General features: G+C 44.4%; 1 protein-coding gene across 1 annotated transcript in view; it reads right to left on the bottom strand.

Moving 5' to 3' along the window:
- CTNNA1 (catenin alpha 1) overlaps positions 1–17,122 on the bottom strand; it is a 115,625-nt gene that overhangs the window by 70,149 nt on the left and 28,354 nt on the right. Inside the window, exons 6-7 of the mRNA XM_086758698.1 lie at positions 16,170–16,436; positions 13,325–13,528 (exon numbers count right to left, since the gene is read on the bottom strand). Of these exons, the coding sequence (XP_086614824.1) occupies positions 13,325–13,528; positions 16,170–16,436 (471 nt within the window). The remainder of the gene's footprint in view (positions 1–13,324; positions 13,529–16,169; positions 16,437–17,122) is intronic.

The following is a 17,122-nucleotide window of genomic DNA, read 5'->3' as shown; positions in this document are numbered from 1 at the left end:
CCTTCTCTCCCCACCAAGAGCAGGAAGGGTGCGTGCCAGAGCTGGAGCTCAGGATTCCAGCAGCCCAGGTCCAGGCTGCTCCACCGCGGCTGCCCCTTTGCAGCACAGCAGCTGAGCGGGCAGGTGTCTCCTCCTGGGCCACCTCGGACCACAGCCCCAGGCCCCAGCTCCCACCCAACGCAGCGCAGAGCAGAAGAACAATGCAATGGGACAGCAGCAAGTCGGCACCGTGCCGTGGGTCTATGCAGACCCTAGAGATGCATCAGAATTGCTGATAAAAGCTCGGTTTCAAACTTAAAGTGTTTCTTCAAACAGCATACACGTAAAAACAACACTCATCATCCCTGATTGCCGTGCGACCAGGTGAGTCCTCACCCAGGCTGCCCGTGAATGACGAGTGAGGAGCTCAGGGAGGGCAGCGCAATATTTTGTCAATACTTAGAGCTGTTTCCTCACAAGCGGTTTTGTTGAATGACAACTAGTTAAGCTTGGCTACAGGTCAATTAGTCTCACTTTCAGTACGCTGGGTAGATGGGAGCAGCGGGATGGATGGGGGAACGTCTCAGAATACCAAATCAGGGGGACAAAACGCTTCTGCGGGAGCCACAAGACAGCAGCTGGGGCTGCTGAGTAATCCGCTACTGCCGAGCCGCCTTCACAGGCTTGATTCTTGATTTTGATGTTAATTAGTAACCTTATCTGAAGAGTATCTCAAGTTTTTCCTTTGCAAATTACATGAGCTAATAGATACATCCCGAAATATGAAAAGCAGGCAGAAGTTTACACCCGCAGTAATTGTAAGAGCCTTGAAATATTTCAGTTTTTATCATATTTTACATGCATGTGAAAGGCTTTCGAAATAGAACAACTAAAATTGGAACAACACAGACCCCTGCACAACTCAAATTAAGAAGAGTGAGCCAAGACAGCATATGCCCTTTTCCGAGAGGAAGAGAACACGTTATAAATCTGGGAATAAAGCCACCTAACTCCTGGCAAGACAGCTCGGAGAAACAGATAATAAAACAATCCCACCAATACAGTCATAAGACATTCAAAGCTAGAATTAATGTATCTCTTATTCATTATTAGGAATATAAATAGCTTTAGTTTGCGACAGGTTTAAAAGTAATCCCTGTAGGATGGGATTCAGCAGCCTTAACCTGCAATATCGCAACAAAAACACTGGATATGAAGTTGCCTTCGACAGGAAGCAAAAGGCATTAAAAAGTGGAAACAGCGACAAAAGCTGCCGGACTGATGAGGGAGAAGCTGCTGAGCACCTCCAGCCTCACCGGCACCAGAACGCAGAAGCGTCTTCTCTCCCCCCAACACGTGCGCCTCGGGAACTTCGCTTGCCTCCACGGCAGACAAAATTCCTTGAAACAAGAATGCCCCCGCCAAGGGCAAGGTTGACACCAAGGGCTGCAGTTAAAGCAAGCCAGCAACCTTACTCACATCACCTCCGTCTACCTAAAGCAAGTGACTCACCCAGGATTAAAAAGGCATTAAAAATGTGGCACGCACAATGTCATCCTTCACACTGACACTATCAAGCCATTATTTACCAAGCTAACTAATTAGCCAGCCACCCTTGCAGATAATGAGAATGCATTAAAGTATTTAAAAATTCCAGCCCAGGCCTGACACATACAAAGTGGCTGCCCTTCTTCAGAAGAAAACGAATGTCAAAGGCAATCAACTGCCTGGGAACGGCCAGCGCATGGGAGGTGGAGCAGGAAGGCAGCATCACCTCCGATAAAGGAAATAAAGCAGAGCGGAGCGCCGTGGCACGCAGAGGTACTACTGTCCCTTTTTATTGTATCAACCTCTGCTTGTAAAGAACTCATTAGATAGATGACTTAAATGAGCACTAGATAGGTGACAAAGCAGCAGCTATTCAAAACAAACAGCGTCAGTGCACGGAACGGTACGGTCTGCCACAGAACAGGGAACTGGAACGTACTTACGCCGACAGGGAGCTGAAAAACCCGGCTGGTCAAACTCAGTTTTGCACCAAGAAATAAGCTTTAGCTGAACGTACGCTGCAGCCCAGTACTGAACGCACCCTGCCCTTTACACAGGCACTGCTCCAGCAGTGGGTAATGAAACCAGAGTTTACAAAATGCACAAAATAAATTAATCCATCTCCTGGAAGCGACATCAGGAACGCTCCCAGGAGCACGAGTTCCCTGTGTCCGTGACAGAGTCCTGCTCTTTCACAGAGATATCCCAAACCCCAGCTAAGAGTACCCATGATTTTTTGTGGGGAGGAGTGGGGGGAAACATTTCCACAGCACTACAAAACTGGTCGACGATACAAATTTAGAGCAATTTTGGAGATTTCGGCACCTGCCACCAAACAGCCAGTTCTTCATTCTCCAGTAGCATACGGGGAAGTACCAGGACAGGAAGATTTGCTGCTGAATTTCTCCCTTTTTCTCTACACACATTTCTCATAGGATCTCCTCATTCATTTCAGCCACAGTCCCCACAGCATGTCCCACAGCACCTGCACACACAGGAGTGGCCGTCGGGGTGAGAAAAGCTGTGTGGAACAACACAAGCGCGAGGCGAGCAGGAGGCCACTGTCCCCAGGCCAGCCTGGGAGCAATCTCACCCGAGCCAAGCCTGCTTGAAACCAGCTCTCGCAACACAAGAACAAACTTTTTAAAGTTTTGAAGACCGTGCCTTCCTCAGTTAAAAGATCCCACAGGAAGAAACACAACCACGTTGTAGGCTGTTAGCTCCAAGGGGTCAACTGCTCAGGTGCAAGACAGAAGGGCTTCCAACTTTCTCCTTTTTAAATATTTCAGTTATTTCTGCATTAACGGCTCGTTTTCTTGGCTGTTTTCAGCCCAGTGACCTCTAGAATTGGGATTCTTTGACTCCTGGAGAGGTGCCCAAAGACTCATTCTGCCTCTAAGGAAATTCACAATTTGGCATTTAAGGGGAACAGTATCAAATGACATAGCTGCAGTCTTATTTTGTACTCGACATCAGAGCTCTCGTGTCACCTTCTTCCTCCAAAATGACTCAATAAAGACAGTCCTCAAAGGAGAGCTTCAAAGGCACGGCAGGGAAGAGCAAGCAAGCCTCACGTTAGCAGTTTTTCTCTACACAGCCCAAGAAGCCGACTGGTGAGGTGGGGAAGACACGCACGAACCCTTTGAAAAAAGGGAAATGAAATCGAAGCCACCTGGGCAATGTAACACAGCCAGTTGCTCAACCTTTACACACGTAGAATTAATCGCTGGGGTTAGTTAAGATGTTGTGAATAAAATTAATGCATATTTAAAAGCTATACACAGGTTTGGGTTAAGAAACGTAGGGATAGCATGGAAATGGAGGTATACGACTTGGAACACCACTGACAGCCACAGCTGTATCCCCAGTACCCGAATTATGTGAAGTCTTGAATAGTTTAAGATGGTATATACCCCGAGTCCCCCACACTGCAGATCTTAATCTGTTGTTATTAAAAAAGACGACACCAAAAACCCCACCAACCGACTGGTCTGCAGCCACCAAGCCTAACCTGTGTGCACCACAAGAACCAGACCTCATCTCTCCCCAGCTTTTCCACCGCACACTCCCACATCACCTGCATTTCCTTTGCTCCACGGAGATATTCAGCTCCCAAGATACCATACCTACGAAGTTAAACAGTTTCTAAACCAAGAACGTTTTGTTTTCAAAGCCTTTTTATTATTTTTTTTTTTTCCAAAGAGCTACGGGGCTTCATTTTCCAAGTTCTTTCCGCAGGTTTCATGCAGTAACTGATAATGTCAATTCAAGTTATCATATTCAGTAAGCCACAGATGACAGCACCTCAGGCATACAGAAGAGATTCTGAGCTGAGAAGCAAATTCTTTTTTTTTTTTTCTGGCCACATATGGCAGCAGTGGAGCACCCAATGAATGGGAAAAACCTTTTTTTTGATAGTCAGAGTTAACATATATGCAGTGCGAGTCAATTAACCCACGAGTGAGTGCACATCTGAAACGTACAGGCATTAAAGAAAAACACACTCCGCTTGCGAAAGGCATAGCTATTTGTGAAAGCAAGCTCAGAACCACGCCACTGTCTCTTCACCGACTACTGCTAATTTTGCAAATGCCAGGGTTCTCCCCTTACGGCCTGATGCCCAGGGAAAACTTTTAACTGGCACGGAGGCAAACTCATCTTTCAGCACACCTTTGCAAGGGAGCTCCTGGCCTGCCAGCCCATAGGTTTGTTGCTGTTATTGTAAAGAAACCACTTTCAGAGTGCCAATTTAGCAAGAATCCTTTTTTTAGCTCCTGACTTTGGAGACTGTATACTACATCTTTTCAAACAGCTTTGAGCAGAACATCTTTGACCCTGGCATATACTCTGCTCTGTTTCTTCTCTGCTCGTTTGCCTCCAACTCCGGTCCCTCCTGCTGAAGAAACATGTCCTTGTGCAGACCAGAAGGAAGCCAAAATTTCCTCCTCTATTTCAACAGCTTTCCAAGATACAGCTTACCCCTCATCCTTTCTCCAGACACGAGGAGGATTAAGTCACTCTCCCGCCTCTATTTACATTCAGGAGGCTGCCACTGCTTGGATAAGCCACAAACGCTAATTATTCCATATTGATTCGGTTGACTTTGTGGGACAAAGGAGGTCTCAAGCTCCAGGACGCTTTACGTGCATTACAGAACATCAGCTGACACAGGATAAACCAGGTTAAGCTAAACGCACAGTCTAGATAAAAACCACCACATCTAGTATAGAAATTATGTGTTCCCATCAAGACCTCCACTGCTTGCATTACGATCTATAAAAAAAAAAAGTGAAGAGACATTGGAAAGCAAAAATAAAAGAAAAAAAAAAATAGAGCTGGAGAGGATATAAGTGGCACCAGATAAGAACAGGGACACGTGTGTACACAGACAGCCCCTGTCCTCATCCTCTCACTTCGTTATTTTCTGAATCCCATCATGCAGAAATGTAAGAACTTCATCCAGAGTTCGTGTTAGATCAAGGCTAAAGACGACAGAAGTTCAGGACTTGAGATGCAAGTATCTTGTAATGCAAGAATTGCAGTATTCCAGCTTTGCAATAATCCCATTACCCTTTTCCTCCAACAAGAGAAATTCAAAAGCCCAGTTGCGTGTGTAATACTTCTGCACACTGAGAGCATGATCCTGCTGGAGGCTAAAGGACTGTTTATCCACAGATCAGCAGTCACTGTGCAAGCTGACATGCTTTGTTCCATCTACACTCCTTGATTTTGGCTTTGAGAGAGCACTCAAGTATCACCAAACAGAGCTTCAGCAGCGGTGACGATATATTCAGCCTTACACAGACAGAGTTCAAATATTTTCCTACAAAACGGTAAAATTCAAATTAGGTCACAAACCACAGAATTTTAAAGCTGAACCCACACAGAGCATTACAACGTGGTATTAGAAGATAGTAAATATGTGTTAACATTGGAGATACACCTGTGTCTAAAAGGAAAAGGAAAGAGATGTTCCATCAGTACAAACCTAAACGGGCCGGGGAGGAAAGGACGGAGCGAGTGGGAAGGAAGCCTTCAGCGCCGCACAAGGTACCTACAGGTACCTACCATTCCCAGGTTTAAAAGAGCATTAGACCTCAGTTCTGCTGCACATACGAAAGGAGGAAGCACTAAGGGAGGGCAGCAACCTTCCTTCTTTTACATATAGTAAGAGTCCACAACAAAACTGCTGGAAAGTGTGGAAAGGCTGCAAGGTTGAGCACTGCTGTATGAGAGAGTTCAGACTATGCCCCAGCTACTGTCAAATCCATTAAATTTCAGAGTTATTACTAGCAATTCTGCACCAAACAAGCAGCAAAGGCTGAAGGTAGCGGATGCAAAGAGAGCAATGATTTCAGATTTCAGACTGGAACTAGACTTCAGGTGTGAGTGCTGGCTTTGCTGGGGATCCTCAGGTAGGCACTAAGCCAGCCACATGCTGCTTTAAGAAATGCATTCGCGCTGCAAGCCCACGGCAGTGTTTGTGCTAGGAAAAAGTATTCAGGACTTTCAAGCTGTGCCACCTGCAGAAACCAGTAGCCTCAGCAGAAGCTGGCTGCCCTGGCGTTCACCACCAGCCATGACAAACAACTGGAGCCCAGATGCGCTGCCCTCCCTCCCCTCTGAGGCTGGGCACTCTCATCACAGCAGTTGTTTGGGATCCCCAAACCAGCAATTCCACATGCGCACCAGGATGAAGTCAGAGTAATCACTGGGATGACAGGGAGCTCTGAAGAGCTTTAAAACCCAAAGCTCACCAGGCTGAGAAAGCTTTGCGTGAGGAGGCTTCCATTTATTTCCACAGCCCTTGTATTACTGCTCTAGAAATAAAAGTTCCCAGAATGTCTTCTGAAAACACAGCCCACGCCAAGTCCCACACCTGGATGACGCTGGGTAAGCAACCTGGAAGCTCGGTTCTGTAACCCGAGAACGCCCAACTGATGCAGTGTGAAACGCTCATCATCTTCACCAGGCTTCACTCCCAGCGCGCCAAGTTATTTACTCTGTGTCAGCCCGTAAGCACTAAACTTAAAAACTGTATCACTTCAGAAGTGTTTTGTTTTTAAAAGCAGCATCTTTGTCAAACCGATGATGTCTATGGAAATTAGTGCCCAGCATAACAGCATAGCTCTCTTCACCAAACAAAGTCCATGACAGGAAAATCCATCCAGGCTTTCAAACCACATCCATCACATCAGCATTCAAGCATCTTAAACTGACAGAAACAATATTAAAAAAGAAAGTGTCGATTATCTCAAGGCAGAATTTTTATTAGCATCTTTATCATAAATATGGATCAGTCTGCCATTTTAATTCCCATCTATTTCCACAGAAAGAGTTGCTTTCATTAGAAGGGCTACGCAAGAGCCCTTTCAAATATATGGATCGTTGCTGTAAGTAAGTTTTACAATCATGTGGAAATTCATACGTGTTCCTTTCCAAGCTTGATGGGAATACAAACTGTGGGTCAACATCATTAATAGGCAAATTCATAAAGAAAACACATCTCCATTCTGTAAATCTCAAGTGTGTCAGGAGTAGAAATACCCTTCGCTGGTAGTTCTGAAGACAGAATTATTTCTCCCAAAAGATACTGAATAGATAAGCTGGGCGCTTTCTTGCCCATTCATTTTCAAACATCAGAGATGCTCAGAGCAGCTCAGGGAAGAGGAGCAAAATAGTGCAATTAAGATGGAGGAAACAGCACTTGTCTGGAGTAGTACATTCCTATAAGCGCACCAAACACAGAAACAGGGTGCAAAACAAGCATTTAGCAAGTTATGAGACCACCAAGCCTCAAACCAGAGGTGTTCAGACCTACTTCAGATATCCTGAGAGGCAAACCACACCGGCCAGCACGGGAGAGGTCCTGCTAGGCAGTGCAGTGCAGCACCCCGGGGTTCAGCCATCCCACTTACCTTCAAGTTATGCTACGCAATTGTAAATTAGATTAAAATCTAACATGAAGAGAAATACAATCCCCACCCCCAAACGGACCCAGCTACCGTACTCAACCACTTCAGGCCAAACAGAAGATGGAAACTGGAAATAAAATTTAAAAAGAGCAGCTGAAATAATCTGTGCCTGGAATGCCTGCTCTGAAACCAGCCCCCAATGGTTTTCCTCCATTTGCTGCCAAGCACCTCTAATGCAATTCAGACACTCAAGGACACAGGCAGAATGTTAATATGAAAGCATTAAAATTCCCATTGAAATAGGACCTGTCAAGCTACTTTATGTAACACGATTTATCGTTTCCAAATGTAGTAACAGGGGATTTTATTGTACAAGAGCATGTTGTACACAATGGGGCTCCAGGTTCGCGTTCCACGCTCAACCAACTAGAATTTCCGACAAAGTTTACGCTAGTATATGTCCGAGTTACTGGTGTGTGCATGAAAGGGTAGCTATATGCATTAGAAATTGATGGGGTACAAAACAGACTTGAAACGAGAGCTCTCTGCACATTTCTGTGCATACTAGAGAGCTGGACACCGCTGATCACTGCCGAATGGCTCTAAAACAGCGCTTACGGAAAGGAGCCGAGCTGTCCCCATCCCTCAGGGCGCTTGCATCAAGCAATAAAAACTGTCAAGAGCCTAAGGAAGTTTTTATTTCCAGTCTTACATGTCAATTAGATAACTGATGTCTTCTGCAAGTTTAACGTAGTCAAGCAGAGCAGACTGGAAACTTCTGGTTCAGTTTCCAGTGGATGGCCTGCTTTCTAACCCACTAAACTTCAACTTCAAAACCCCAGCCTCAAACCCATGATCTCCTATGTTCACCGTATTTAACACGGCAGCTAAAATCAAGGCAGGCTGCCCAAGTTCTCTGCTAATAACACCCATGGAGCGTTAGAGCACCAAGCGCATACCCTGGCACTACTTAATGTTTGTGGATTTTTCTGTCTGTAGACACATTTTCTTACCTCTCCATTCTACGTACCAGCTTCTCAGAAATGCAGAAATATTCTAGCTCTGGCAGCCCACTGTTTTTTTTTTTATACATCCACTTTAAGTAGTTCAAATAGTGTAACTGCAATGCAAACTACAGGGATAAATCTGAGGCACAGTTGCCTAGTACAGGACAGAAAAGCAGAGGCACTGACAGGAATGGTACCTGCTCTCTGCAGTGGGAGAGGTGCCCCAGCTTCTGACGCAAAGGCACCACAGGGATAAATTTGTGGTAGTGTCAAAAAATATTCTGCTTCACAGTTATTATTTGGAGAAAACTGCAACTGGTCAATGTCTAGCTCCACAAGATTATGGAGTTAGGACACAAAAGACTATCTGTGGTGTTTTCTTATCTTGCTGCACTTAGGATCCCAGTTACTTACCAACATCCTCACTGGTGTACTATTATCTTGATCACCACTCGAGTAGATGCCTTGTTCTGTCCTCTTTCCCTGCCCAAGTCTGGTATCGATGTCCAACTAAACTCAAACATTATATTTTTTTTCATTTAATTAATAAAACGCATACCAAGAATGCCTGACTGGAACAGATCACACAAAGATCTGGATCTGGCCACCAGTTAGTTATATTACAAACTCCACCACGACAGATCTGGCCAATTCATTGTATTCCAGGCAGTTGATCCCAGATCCAAGACCTTGGACTACTCTCCTTTTACAATGCTAGTCAAAACAAGAATGACTTTATTTAGCCCTTTGTGTTCTTGCTCTGCCATTCAGCACCAGCAGCAAGAATCAAGCTTACTCCAAGTAATAAAAAAAATCAAATGCATATAGACATTTGCATTTGCTATTGCAATCCAGGAGGGATCCGCAATGCAAGTTTAAAAAGGAAAACTATTTTCTGTTGGAATGGTGAGAAGTGAGCAAAAGCCATAATGGAAAGCAGCTCTCCCTAGGCGAAGCGGAGGATGAGGGGAAAAGCTAAAGAATCAGCTGCTACCATTAAGGGCTGAGCAGCTGGCATTTTGCGGGATGTGGCTTACAAACCAAGAGGCTAGGTAATAAAGTGGCAGGTGGAGTTCAGTGGACATAGGTAATCAGTGATGCACAAGGTTAAGACCGTCTAACTTAACATTCACAGAAACGACTCCCAGCGCTGCGACCCAGAAGCTAATCTTGACAGTAGCCATTTCACCCAGGTGCCACCTCAGGGCTCAGCAGCTCCCAGAAAGCAAACAAGGGTTAGGCGTTGTCAGCACAGGACTGAAGAACAAAACCAGAAGACACCATGACACCGCGTGAACCCTGACGGCAGATGCAGTTCTGGCCCCCGATCTCCAAGGGAATCTGAAGATCCAGACAGCAGGAGATTGCAGAATGTGTCTGCACGAGCATCTTGGCTCAGGTCAGAAGCGCACTTTATCCTCGGAAACTTATCCTCCAGTCACTGCCACTTCACACACTGTGATTCTCATCTCTGAGCCTTCCTGGGCCACGGGAGCTGGATTCTCTGAGCGAATCTAAACAGGGAGCCAGCCACTACCCCACCAAATGCTAGCGAGCACCCAGTCCACAGGACTAGGCCAAAATCAGCTGAGGCAAACTTTGTGGAATGCAGATAAGCACAGGCATTGACTCCTAATTGACTCTACAAATCCCATCCTAACCCACCAGGCTGTTTGACAATCAGGGCACAGCCAAAGCTGAGAAGAGGTGCTGAATACCTTGTTTATGGCAAGCACCTAATAAAACTAGGACACTTCATTCTGGGGAAGGTAAGACCAAGGTTTCCTACATGATACAGCTCTGAAACATAGAAAAGGATGAGCCAGGAGTAACTCTCAGGGTCTTTTCCTAAATGAGATGGAGGACACATCCAACAGAACAGGCAGAAGGTTGTTCTGCTTCAAAACAAAAGCAGACGTTTCCGCACACAGCACCTACTTAAGCAGGCGAATTCCCTGCTAAGAAGGATTACGGATGCTGTAAGTTTATAAGGGTTCAGAAAGAAACTCTCTAGATTCACCGGGGAAAAGCCCATCAAGAGCTATTAAACACAGTCAGCAATGCTAGCTCTGGAGGTGCCTGAGCCGCAAACTGCTGGCACGTGGGGAATGCTCTGGGTAAGCAGAACCACACACCTCCCTTGTTACTGTCCTCTTTCTTGGGGGATCCACTCCTGACCACTGTCAAGACTGGATACTGGCCTAGATGTACAAAATCTAGTCTGACCAAGTTGGACTACTCTTGAAAAAGCCAGAACAGGTGTGCTAGATGGAAAAGGAAATCTAAGAAAAGGGGATACAAACTTCTGTAACAAACTACTGACCAAGCAAATGTCACCCTTCTTTTAGGGGCATAATCACGGGCTTCATCACCACGCCAGCAGACGCAGCAGGGGTCAGGAGATCCTACACTTCAGCTTGTTACTGAGAACTGTTACTCAGACAGAAACTTCTGCTACGCATCGTAACACAGCCTCAACGCTTGCAGGCTTACAGGCCCTTGGGGACAGGCCCAGAGAGACAATTAAACTGTGGGTCCGAAACACTAAACTTTGAGTTACACACTATCTAGGAAACAGCCCTTTTATTGCCGGAGATCTGACAGAAAACCCCAAAGCCAGAGAAGTCACTAAAACAGAGGGCGTTTAAAACTAAAAAGGGAATGGCCTCAAGACATTCCTGTGCTTCAGCGGATGCCTCATCCAGTCTTCCTTCTGAATTTTTACACTTGGCCAATAAACACCTCCAATTCTAGCACTCGGATAGGATTTATGACGCAGTGCGAGTGCTGTGCAATTAACAGATTTAGTGCTCAATTCATTTCCTCCTTCAAAGGCAGGCTGGAGAACAGCACTGCAGGCGACGGCTGGGGACCGTCGCTGGGGGTATATCACACGCGTACACGACATGACATTCCCTCTGCCTCTGCTCTCAGTCAGCACATCCCTGCTCTTCCTGCAGATGCACCAAACCTTTTTCACTGTTTAGATTCCCAACTATTATTCATTCCTCAGCTTAATCATCGAGGTTTTTTCCTACCCTCAGTATGGATTTTACACACCATCTCACACTCTCACCATAATTTATCAATTGCTTTTTCCGCTCCATTTCACTGAATTTCTAATCTCATTTCCCCAACTACACTGTCTACAATCATAACATAGCAGTGACTTTAAAAAATGCAGCATGCTCCACTAATTTCACAATGTGTTAAAAGAGATAACCGAGGGAATACATTCTCTCCATCTCAGCGTGATTACTCGAACTTGCGTATCAGAGACAACAGTACACAGCCACGGAGGAGGACAGGCATTTCTGCGAAAGGCAGGCAAAGCGCCGCAGTCTTACACAGGTATCGATCAACTTTCAATGACAGAAATGCCACCAGCTCTTACAGGTGAGAGTTACCGAGCATCTACCTCTTCCACATTTTTAATTAGCATTTGGTGGGTGTTTTTTCTGAATCATGCTGTCAGGGCTTCACCCAATCCAGCAGCACATTTGTCTGAGGGATTATTATAGATGCATGATCTACTAATAAAACACCCTGCTCAAAGGAATTTCAAACGGCACGACCTCGCGGTTCGCTTCCCAGCTGCAGCCTTAAGTTCTATACAATGTCAACGCCGAGCGCGAGCTACTTTCACAAGCAATTAAGACAGACTACATGAAGTACCTACCTCAGCCCGTAGGCTACAGAAGACTCGGCTTTCAGTTTTGTTCAATTACTCTGTCCTTGTCTTTGGTAAACAGCAATCCTTGTTTTATTTCCTCTCTACCACACACTGTATCTGTTCTCCAAATTATCCCATCAAAACCCGCACAGGGCAGCCTTTGGACCAGTTTTACTCTACGCTGAAGTAGCTTTCACCAAAAGACGTGAAGGTAAGGTGCATAGCACAGTGATGTTCCTAAATAAATTCTACTGTCTAAAAACGGCATGTCTGAACTGTTTCACCTCAAAAACATAAATAAGACTTTGCCTCATCCCATTAAGGTTTCTTCAGCCAATTTCACTTGACACAGTGCTACAGGTCACATAATTTGCAATTTCTGCAATTTTATTTCAGAAATCAACTTTAAACTTAAATACGGTTAAAGACTAGACACAGTCTAAATCTTAGGATATCCCAACCTCACCTCTCAACATAGCAAGAGTTACTCAGACCAGAATCCACTGGGATAAGAACAAAGGGGCAATGGAGGGGAGGGAAGTCCAGTATTATACCATGACACCCTCAAACACAGAAGGTCATCCGCATGACAGTTACTCCAATCACAGAAACCCTCCTGGGCTTCAAGTACTGTGTGCACTTTAAACGCCTAAACACTGGAAAAAACTGCTCCCAGTCCAACACTCATACCAAACTGTTCTCAGGATTTCTTAGTAAATATCTAAACTTCTTACACGACCTCTACTCAAATCGAGTAGCAACAGCAATTAACTGGATTCTGAGAATCTACGCCTTTTGCTAAAGGCACGACACAGTTAAACCTTCCAAGCACCAACAGAAGTAAGTAGTACTACTTTTTCCATAAGCCAAGTGACCTTACATAAACTGAGGTGGAAAGACAGACTAGTTGTATTGAGTTTCAACATTAACAATCATAAAATAAAAACAGAAGGGTTAACACTGTGATGATAATAGTTACTTAGAAGACTAGAGATCAATTTTGAAAGTCAATATCATTGATGATTGAAGTATGTTCAATTCTGCCGTCTGACAAACCTTCCAGGACTACTGGGTACTGCTCAAAGTCTGCTTGGGAACAGAACAAACCAGCTTCGAGACACACAGCTTCAATTTCACATTTTAGATAATCACATGGAGTTAAAAACCACACAAACTAAACAAACACGAGAGAACATACTCACATTCCCCATGTATTCCGAAAGTAGATCCTGCAAGGCCTGTCGCACCGCATTACACTCGGCAACTATACGTTCCCGTCGGTCATCACGTGTGCAGGATGAATCAGCCATCAGCGCTGCTCCGCTAATGATGCTCTCCAGGCGCTCTTCCAGGGAAGGCCTAAAACGTTCTTCGCTGAAGGTCGATGGATCCACAATAATTTGTTTCTAAAACAGTTTAGAAATTAGTAATCAGACCAAGCAGTAAGTTACTGTTAACTCATCAAGACAACCAACGTTGACAGCGAACCCCTGATCAGACATGAAACACAAACAACACACAATTTTGGCACTGAGGATGATTTTCATGAGTAGTTTTGCAAAATTACTAAAAGGTTCCCCAGCAGATTATATTGCTAGTCATTTCTTGTGCTGCTTTGACAGCTAAGCAAAACTTGGCCACGGGAAGCCTTGTTACGTGAATGGCAGAAATCAAACGTGCCGGCAGAAATAAGGTTTCAGGTACAGAACTCTTCTTAACTACGCGTCAATCCGGACAGGCCTTCACTAGTTAACTTGTCAGATACAATTATCCCATCATGAACAAAAAAAAAAAAAAGAAAACAAATGTCCAAGATTAGCCCTAGATATAGGGCTCTGTTGTCCTAGTTTATCCAGTCTTTCTCCTCTTCACCGTTACACAGGTGAATGCAATGTATTCTCAAAAATTCTCCAAGTGAATGTCAAACAGCACAGAAATCAATTTCCTCATGGCAGAAAATTATCACAGGTTTATCTCGACAGAGTATTAGCAAGCACAGCTCATACTGAGAGTCTTCAAGCCGGAACAGCAGTACTGCTGGACCTGCTTTTCAAGGGGCCAGTACCCCCACCCGTAGAAGTGCACCAGGAAGCAGCGGTGCGGTATTCATCACCTTGCGAGTACTTCCAGGTGGTCTATTTCAACAGGTTTGCCATTTATTAAGGAAAAATTACTTGGCCATTTCCAGGTTTGGTGGTTTGTTTAGGGTTTGGGTGGGGTCTTTTCCCTCTAGAGGAGCGGGAGGGGAAGATGTTGCTAACTCTTTATCAAAGAAACCCTGAAGTTTTTTTGAAATGGGAGTTTTCACAACCAGTTTTTATGCCACCTAACTTTAACAGCAACGTTACAACCATTTCTTCTCCTGCCAGCCAGAGCATTTTGCCTCCCTACGAGGTAACTGTTAGGCCTGCGCAGCAGGATTAGAACGTTGCACATCTTCTCCAACACGCTCCTCATTTTCCCTTGAAACTTTCAGCCATGCAGCTAATACAACGGAATACGCTACAGCTCCAGAACCGCACCACCAAAGCCAGAGATAACGATTATCTTGTTATCTCCTGGTAGCCATTTAATATTTTACCACTGCAGTAAAAACACTGGTGTATTTGGGGGCGTGCGTGTGCAAAGCCTCTGTTCCAGGAGCGCAATAATACCCAAACGTTAGCAGGAAATGAAGCGCAGGGATAATATCTGCCAAGAACCCGAACACATTTGTTTTGTCAGTCTCCTTTGGCAGGAATGAGACGACAAAGCCATCGCACGCAACGCGCATTGAAGCTGGCCTGCTGAACAAGCCCTGCTGCTATCAGAGAGCCTCACAAAGTGGAACTAAAAGCTCAAAAGCTCCACGTGAACACTCAGAAAAATCTCTCTGGCCATATATATTAGCATTCATATAGTAAAATACGGCCACGTATCAGAAGTTACATTAAGTAGTTTGAGCTAGATTAGCCATTCCATGAACCTGACCTGTATTGCTTCTTCAATTCTCCGTACTCGAGTCAGTCCTTAACGCTGTGTGCTGCCACAGGACCTGCCCTCCCCTCCCACAGATACCTGCTCAAACCAGTGACCCCTTGGGTGCTAACCTGGGGCACACTCTTAAGACTTACCTAGCTGAACATACAACCAATGGAACTTAAGAAAAACAGACTTAAAACCGAAATAGCAGTCACAAAGATCAAGACAACCATGACATCCTCTTGCTACGCAAGACATCACATAGAAAGGCTTCACACTGAGCACAGGGAGAACTCAAACAGCACTTTATCCTGGTAAAAAAATATGGCAGAGAAAGTAACATAGGGGAGGAACAAGAGTGGTAAGAGCCAAAAGGAGAAGGTGAACAGTATCTGGCAAAAACAAAAGCGTTAAACACCTTTTGAGTGATGGCTTTGCAATATTAAATAAAGTTTTAGAGGTAAGCTAGTGCCACGGTGTTTAAAATTCAGAGGCTGAATCCGTGGTACTGGCTTCAAAAGGAAATGTTCTCAGTAAAAATGCATGGCTATCCTCAGTAACTTACTGACTGCAAGATAAAGAATATGACAGATCGGTACAACACGTTAGTGTGAAACGACTCTATTCCCAACCAAAGATCATATTAAACTTCCCACTTCATGTTCCCCTCAATAGGTAGTTTGGGCAACTCCAAATACATTATTCACTTTCAATAAGTCATTTCTGTCACCCACCAGAATATATTACATAAATATATTATGAAATAATCAATTTCAAATAAACCAAGGGCTTACATCTAAGGTAGCAGTAGGCTAACTGCTATTTCAGAGCTAGTTTAACTTGACAGCCTTCAATCTCCAAGAACCGCATATATAACTTACTATAAGCCATCAATCCTAGTTTGGAAAAAGACTTTTTAAAAAAATAAAAGCCTACTATGCCCGAGACTTGCTGTATTTCAGTAGAAAATGATCTTTCAGGCAATATAAATAAAAGCAAGCTGTTAGCAGTAAATCAGGTGAATGAACACAAGAGTTGGAGTCACCACTTTTTTTTTTTTTTTTACATAAAGGGTTCAAAACTTACATCAAAGTTGTTCAGAGCATAAGCCAGCTCTCCACCTCCCCCCTGCTGCTGGGCAGCATCGTCTGAGGCGGTTGCCTGAGCCGCGTTGGAGATGCCCGTGACCGCCTGCTGAAGCTGTTTGTAGATCAAGTCCCTGTTAGCTTTGTAGGCGGCGACGTCAGGGTGCTGCAGGCAGGCCTGCGACGCTGTGTAGAGAATGGGGACGTTCTTCTGCAGAATTCCTCTGGCTGCCGCCATCTGATCACGGTGTCCCACATCTTTCAATTCCTATTAAGAAAATTAAAGGAAAAAAAGCATTTGAGAACATTCCCCACATTTAATATCCATACTTTTGTCTCTTTGCATCTCCAAAAGACAGCCAGGTTCTTTGCCTAGTATGCTCAGATCTAACTACCTTCTGATGGAGTATCCCTGTTCTTAAGGGCTCAACTAATTTCAAAACACAACAGCTTTATAAAGACCAAAAGAAAAAAGAAAAAAGGTAGTACTGTAGGGCAATTCACAACCCCACAGTTCAAAATCTTTTGCTCCTCTCCAAAGTAGAGGACCAGCATTTTGAAAGCTGGTAACACCTTTGTGTTAAAGCTGGTAAATCAGGATGCTGAAGTTGCAGGCACACATTTTTCTCCTCACTCCTTTTACATTACATCTTAAAAAAAAAATAATAATAAAAAAATACACAACAAAATCTAAATCCTCAAAACTGAATACCTTACATTTTCAGATAACTTAGGAACCAAGCTAATTTTTAACTATCAAACAAACAAGAGGCTTCCCCTGCAACCTTGTCTTGCACTTGCACAAGAGGCAAGATCCTCTTTAATTTAAACTCCAAGGCTCACAACCAGAATGTTTTCTCTAATCATACCTAGAAGATGAGTTTACTCTCCTCAGGAGACTCCGGCACTTTATTTTAGAAGAACAAATATATAATCTCATTCAACTTCTTGTTC

Source organism: Chlamydotis macqueenii, chromosome 14 (assembly GCF_036417535.1).
Source record: "Chlamydotis macqueenii isolate bChlMac1 chromosome 14, bChlMac1.mat, whole genome shotgun sequence".
Classification (NCBI taxonomy): Eukaryota; Metazoa; Chordata; class Aves; order Otidiformes; family Otididae; genus Chlamydotis; species Chlamydotis macqueenii.
This window is presented reverse-complemented; position numbering and strand designations above follow the sequence as displayed.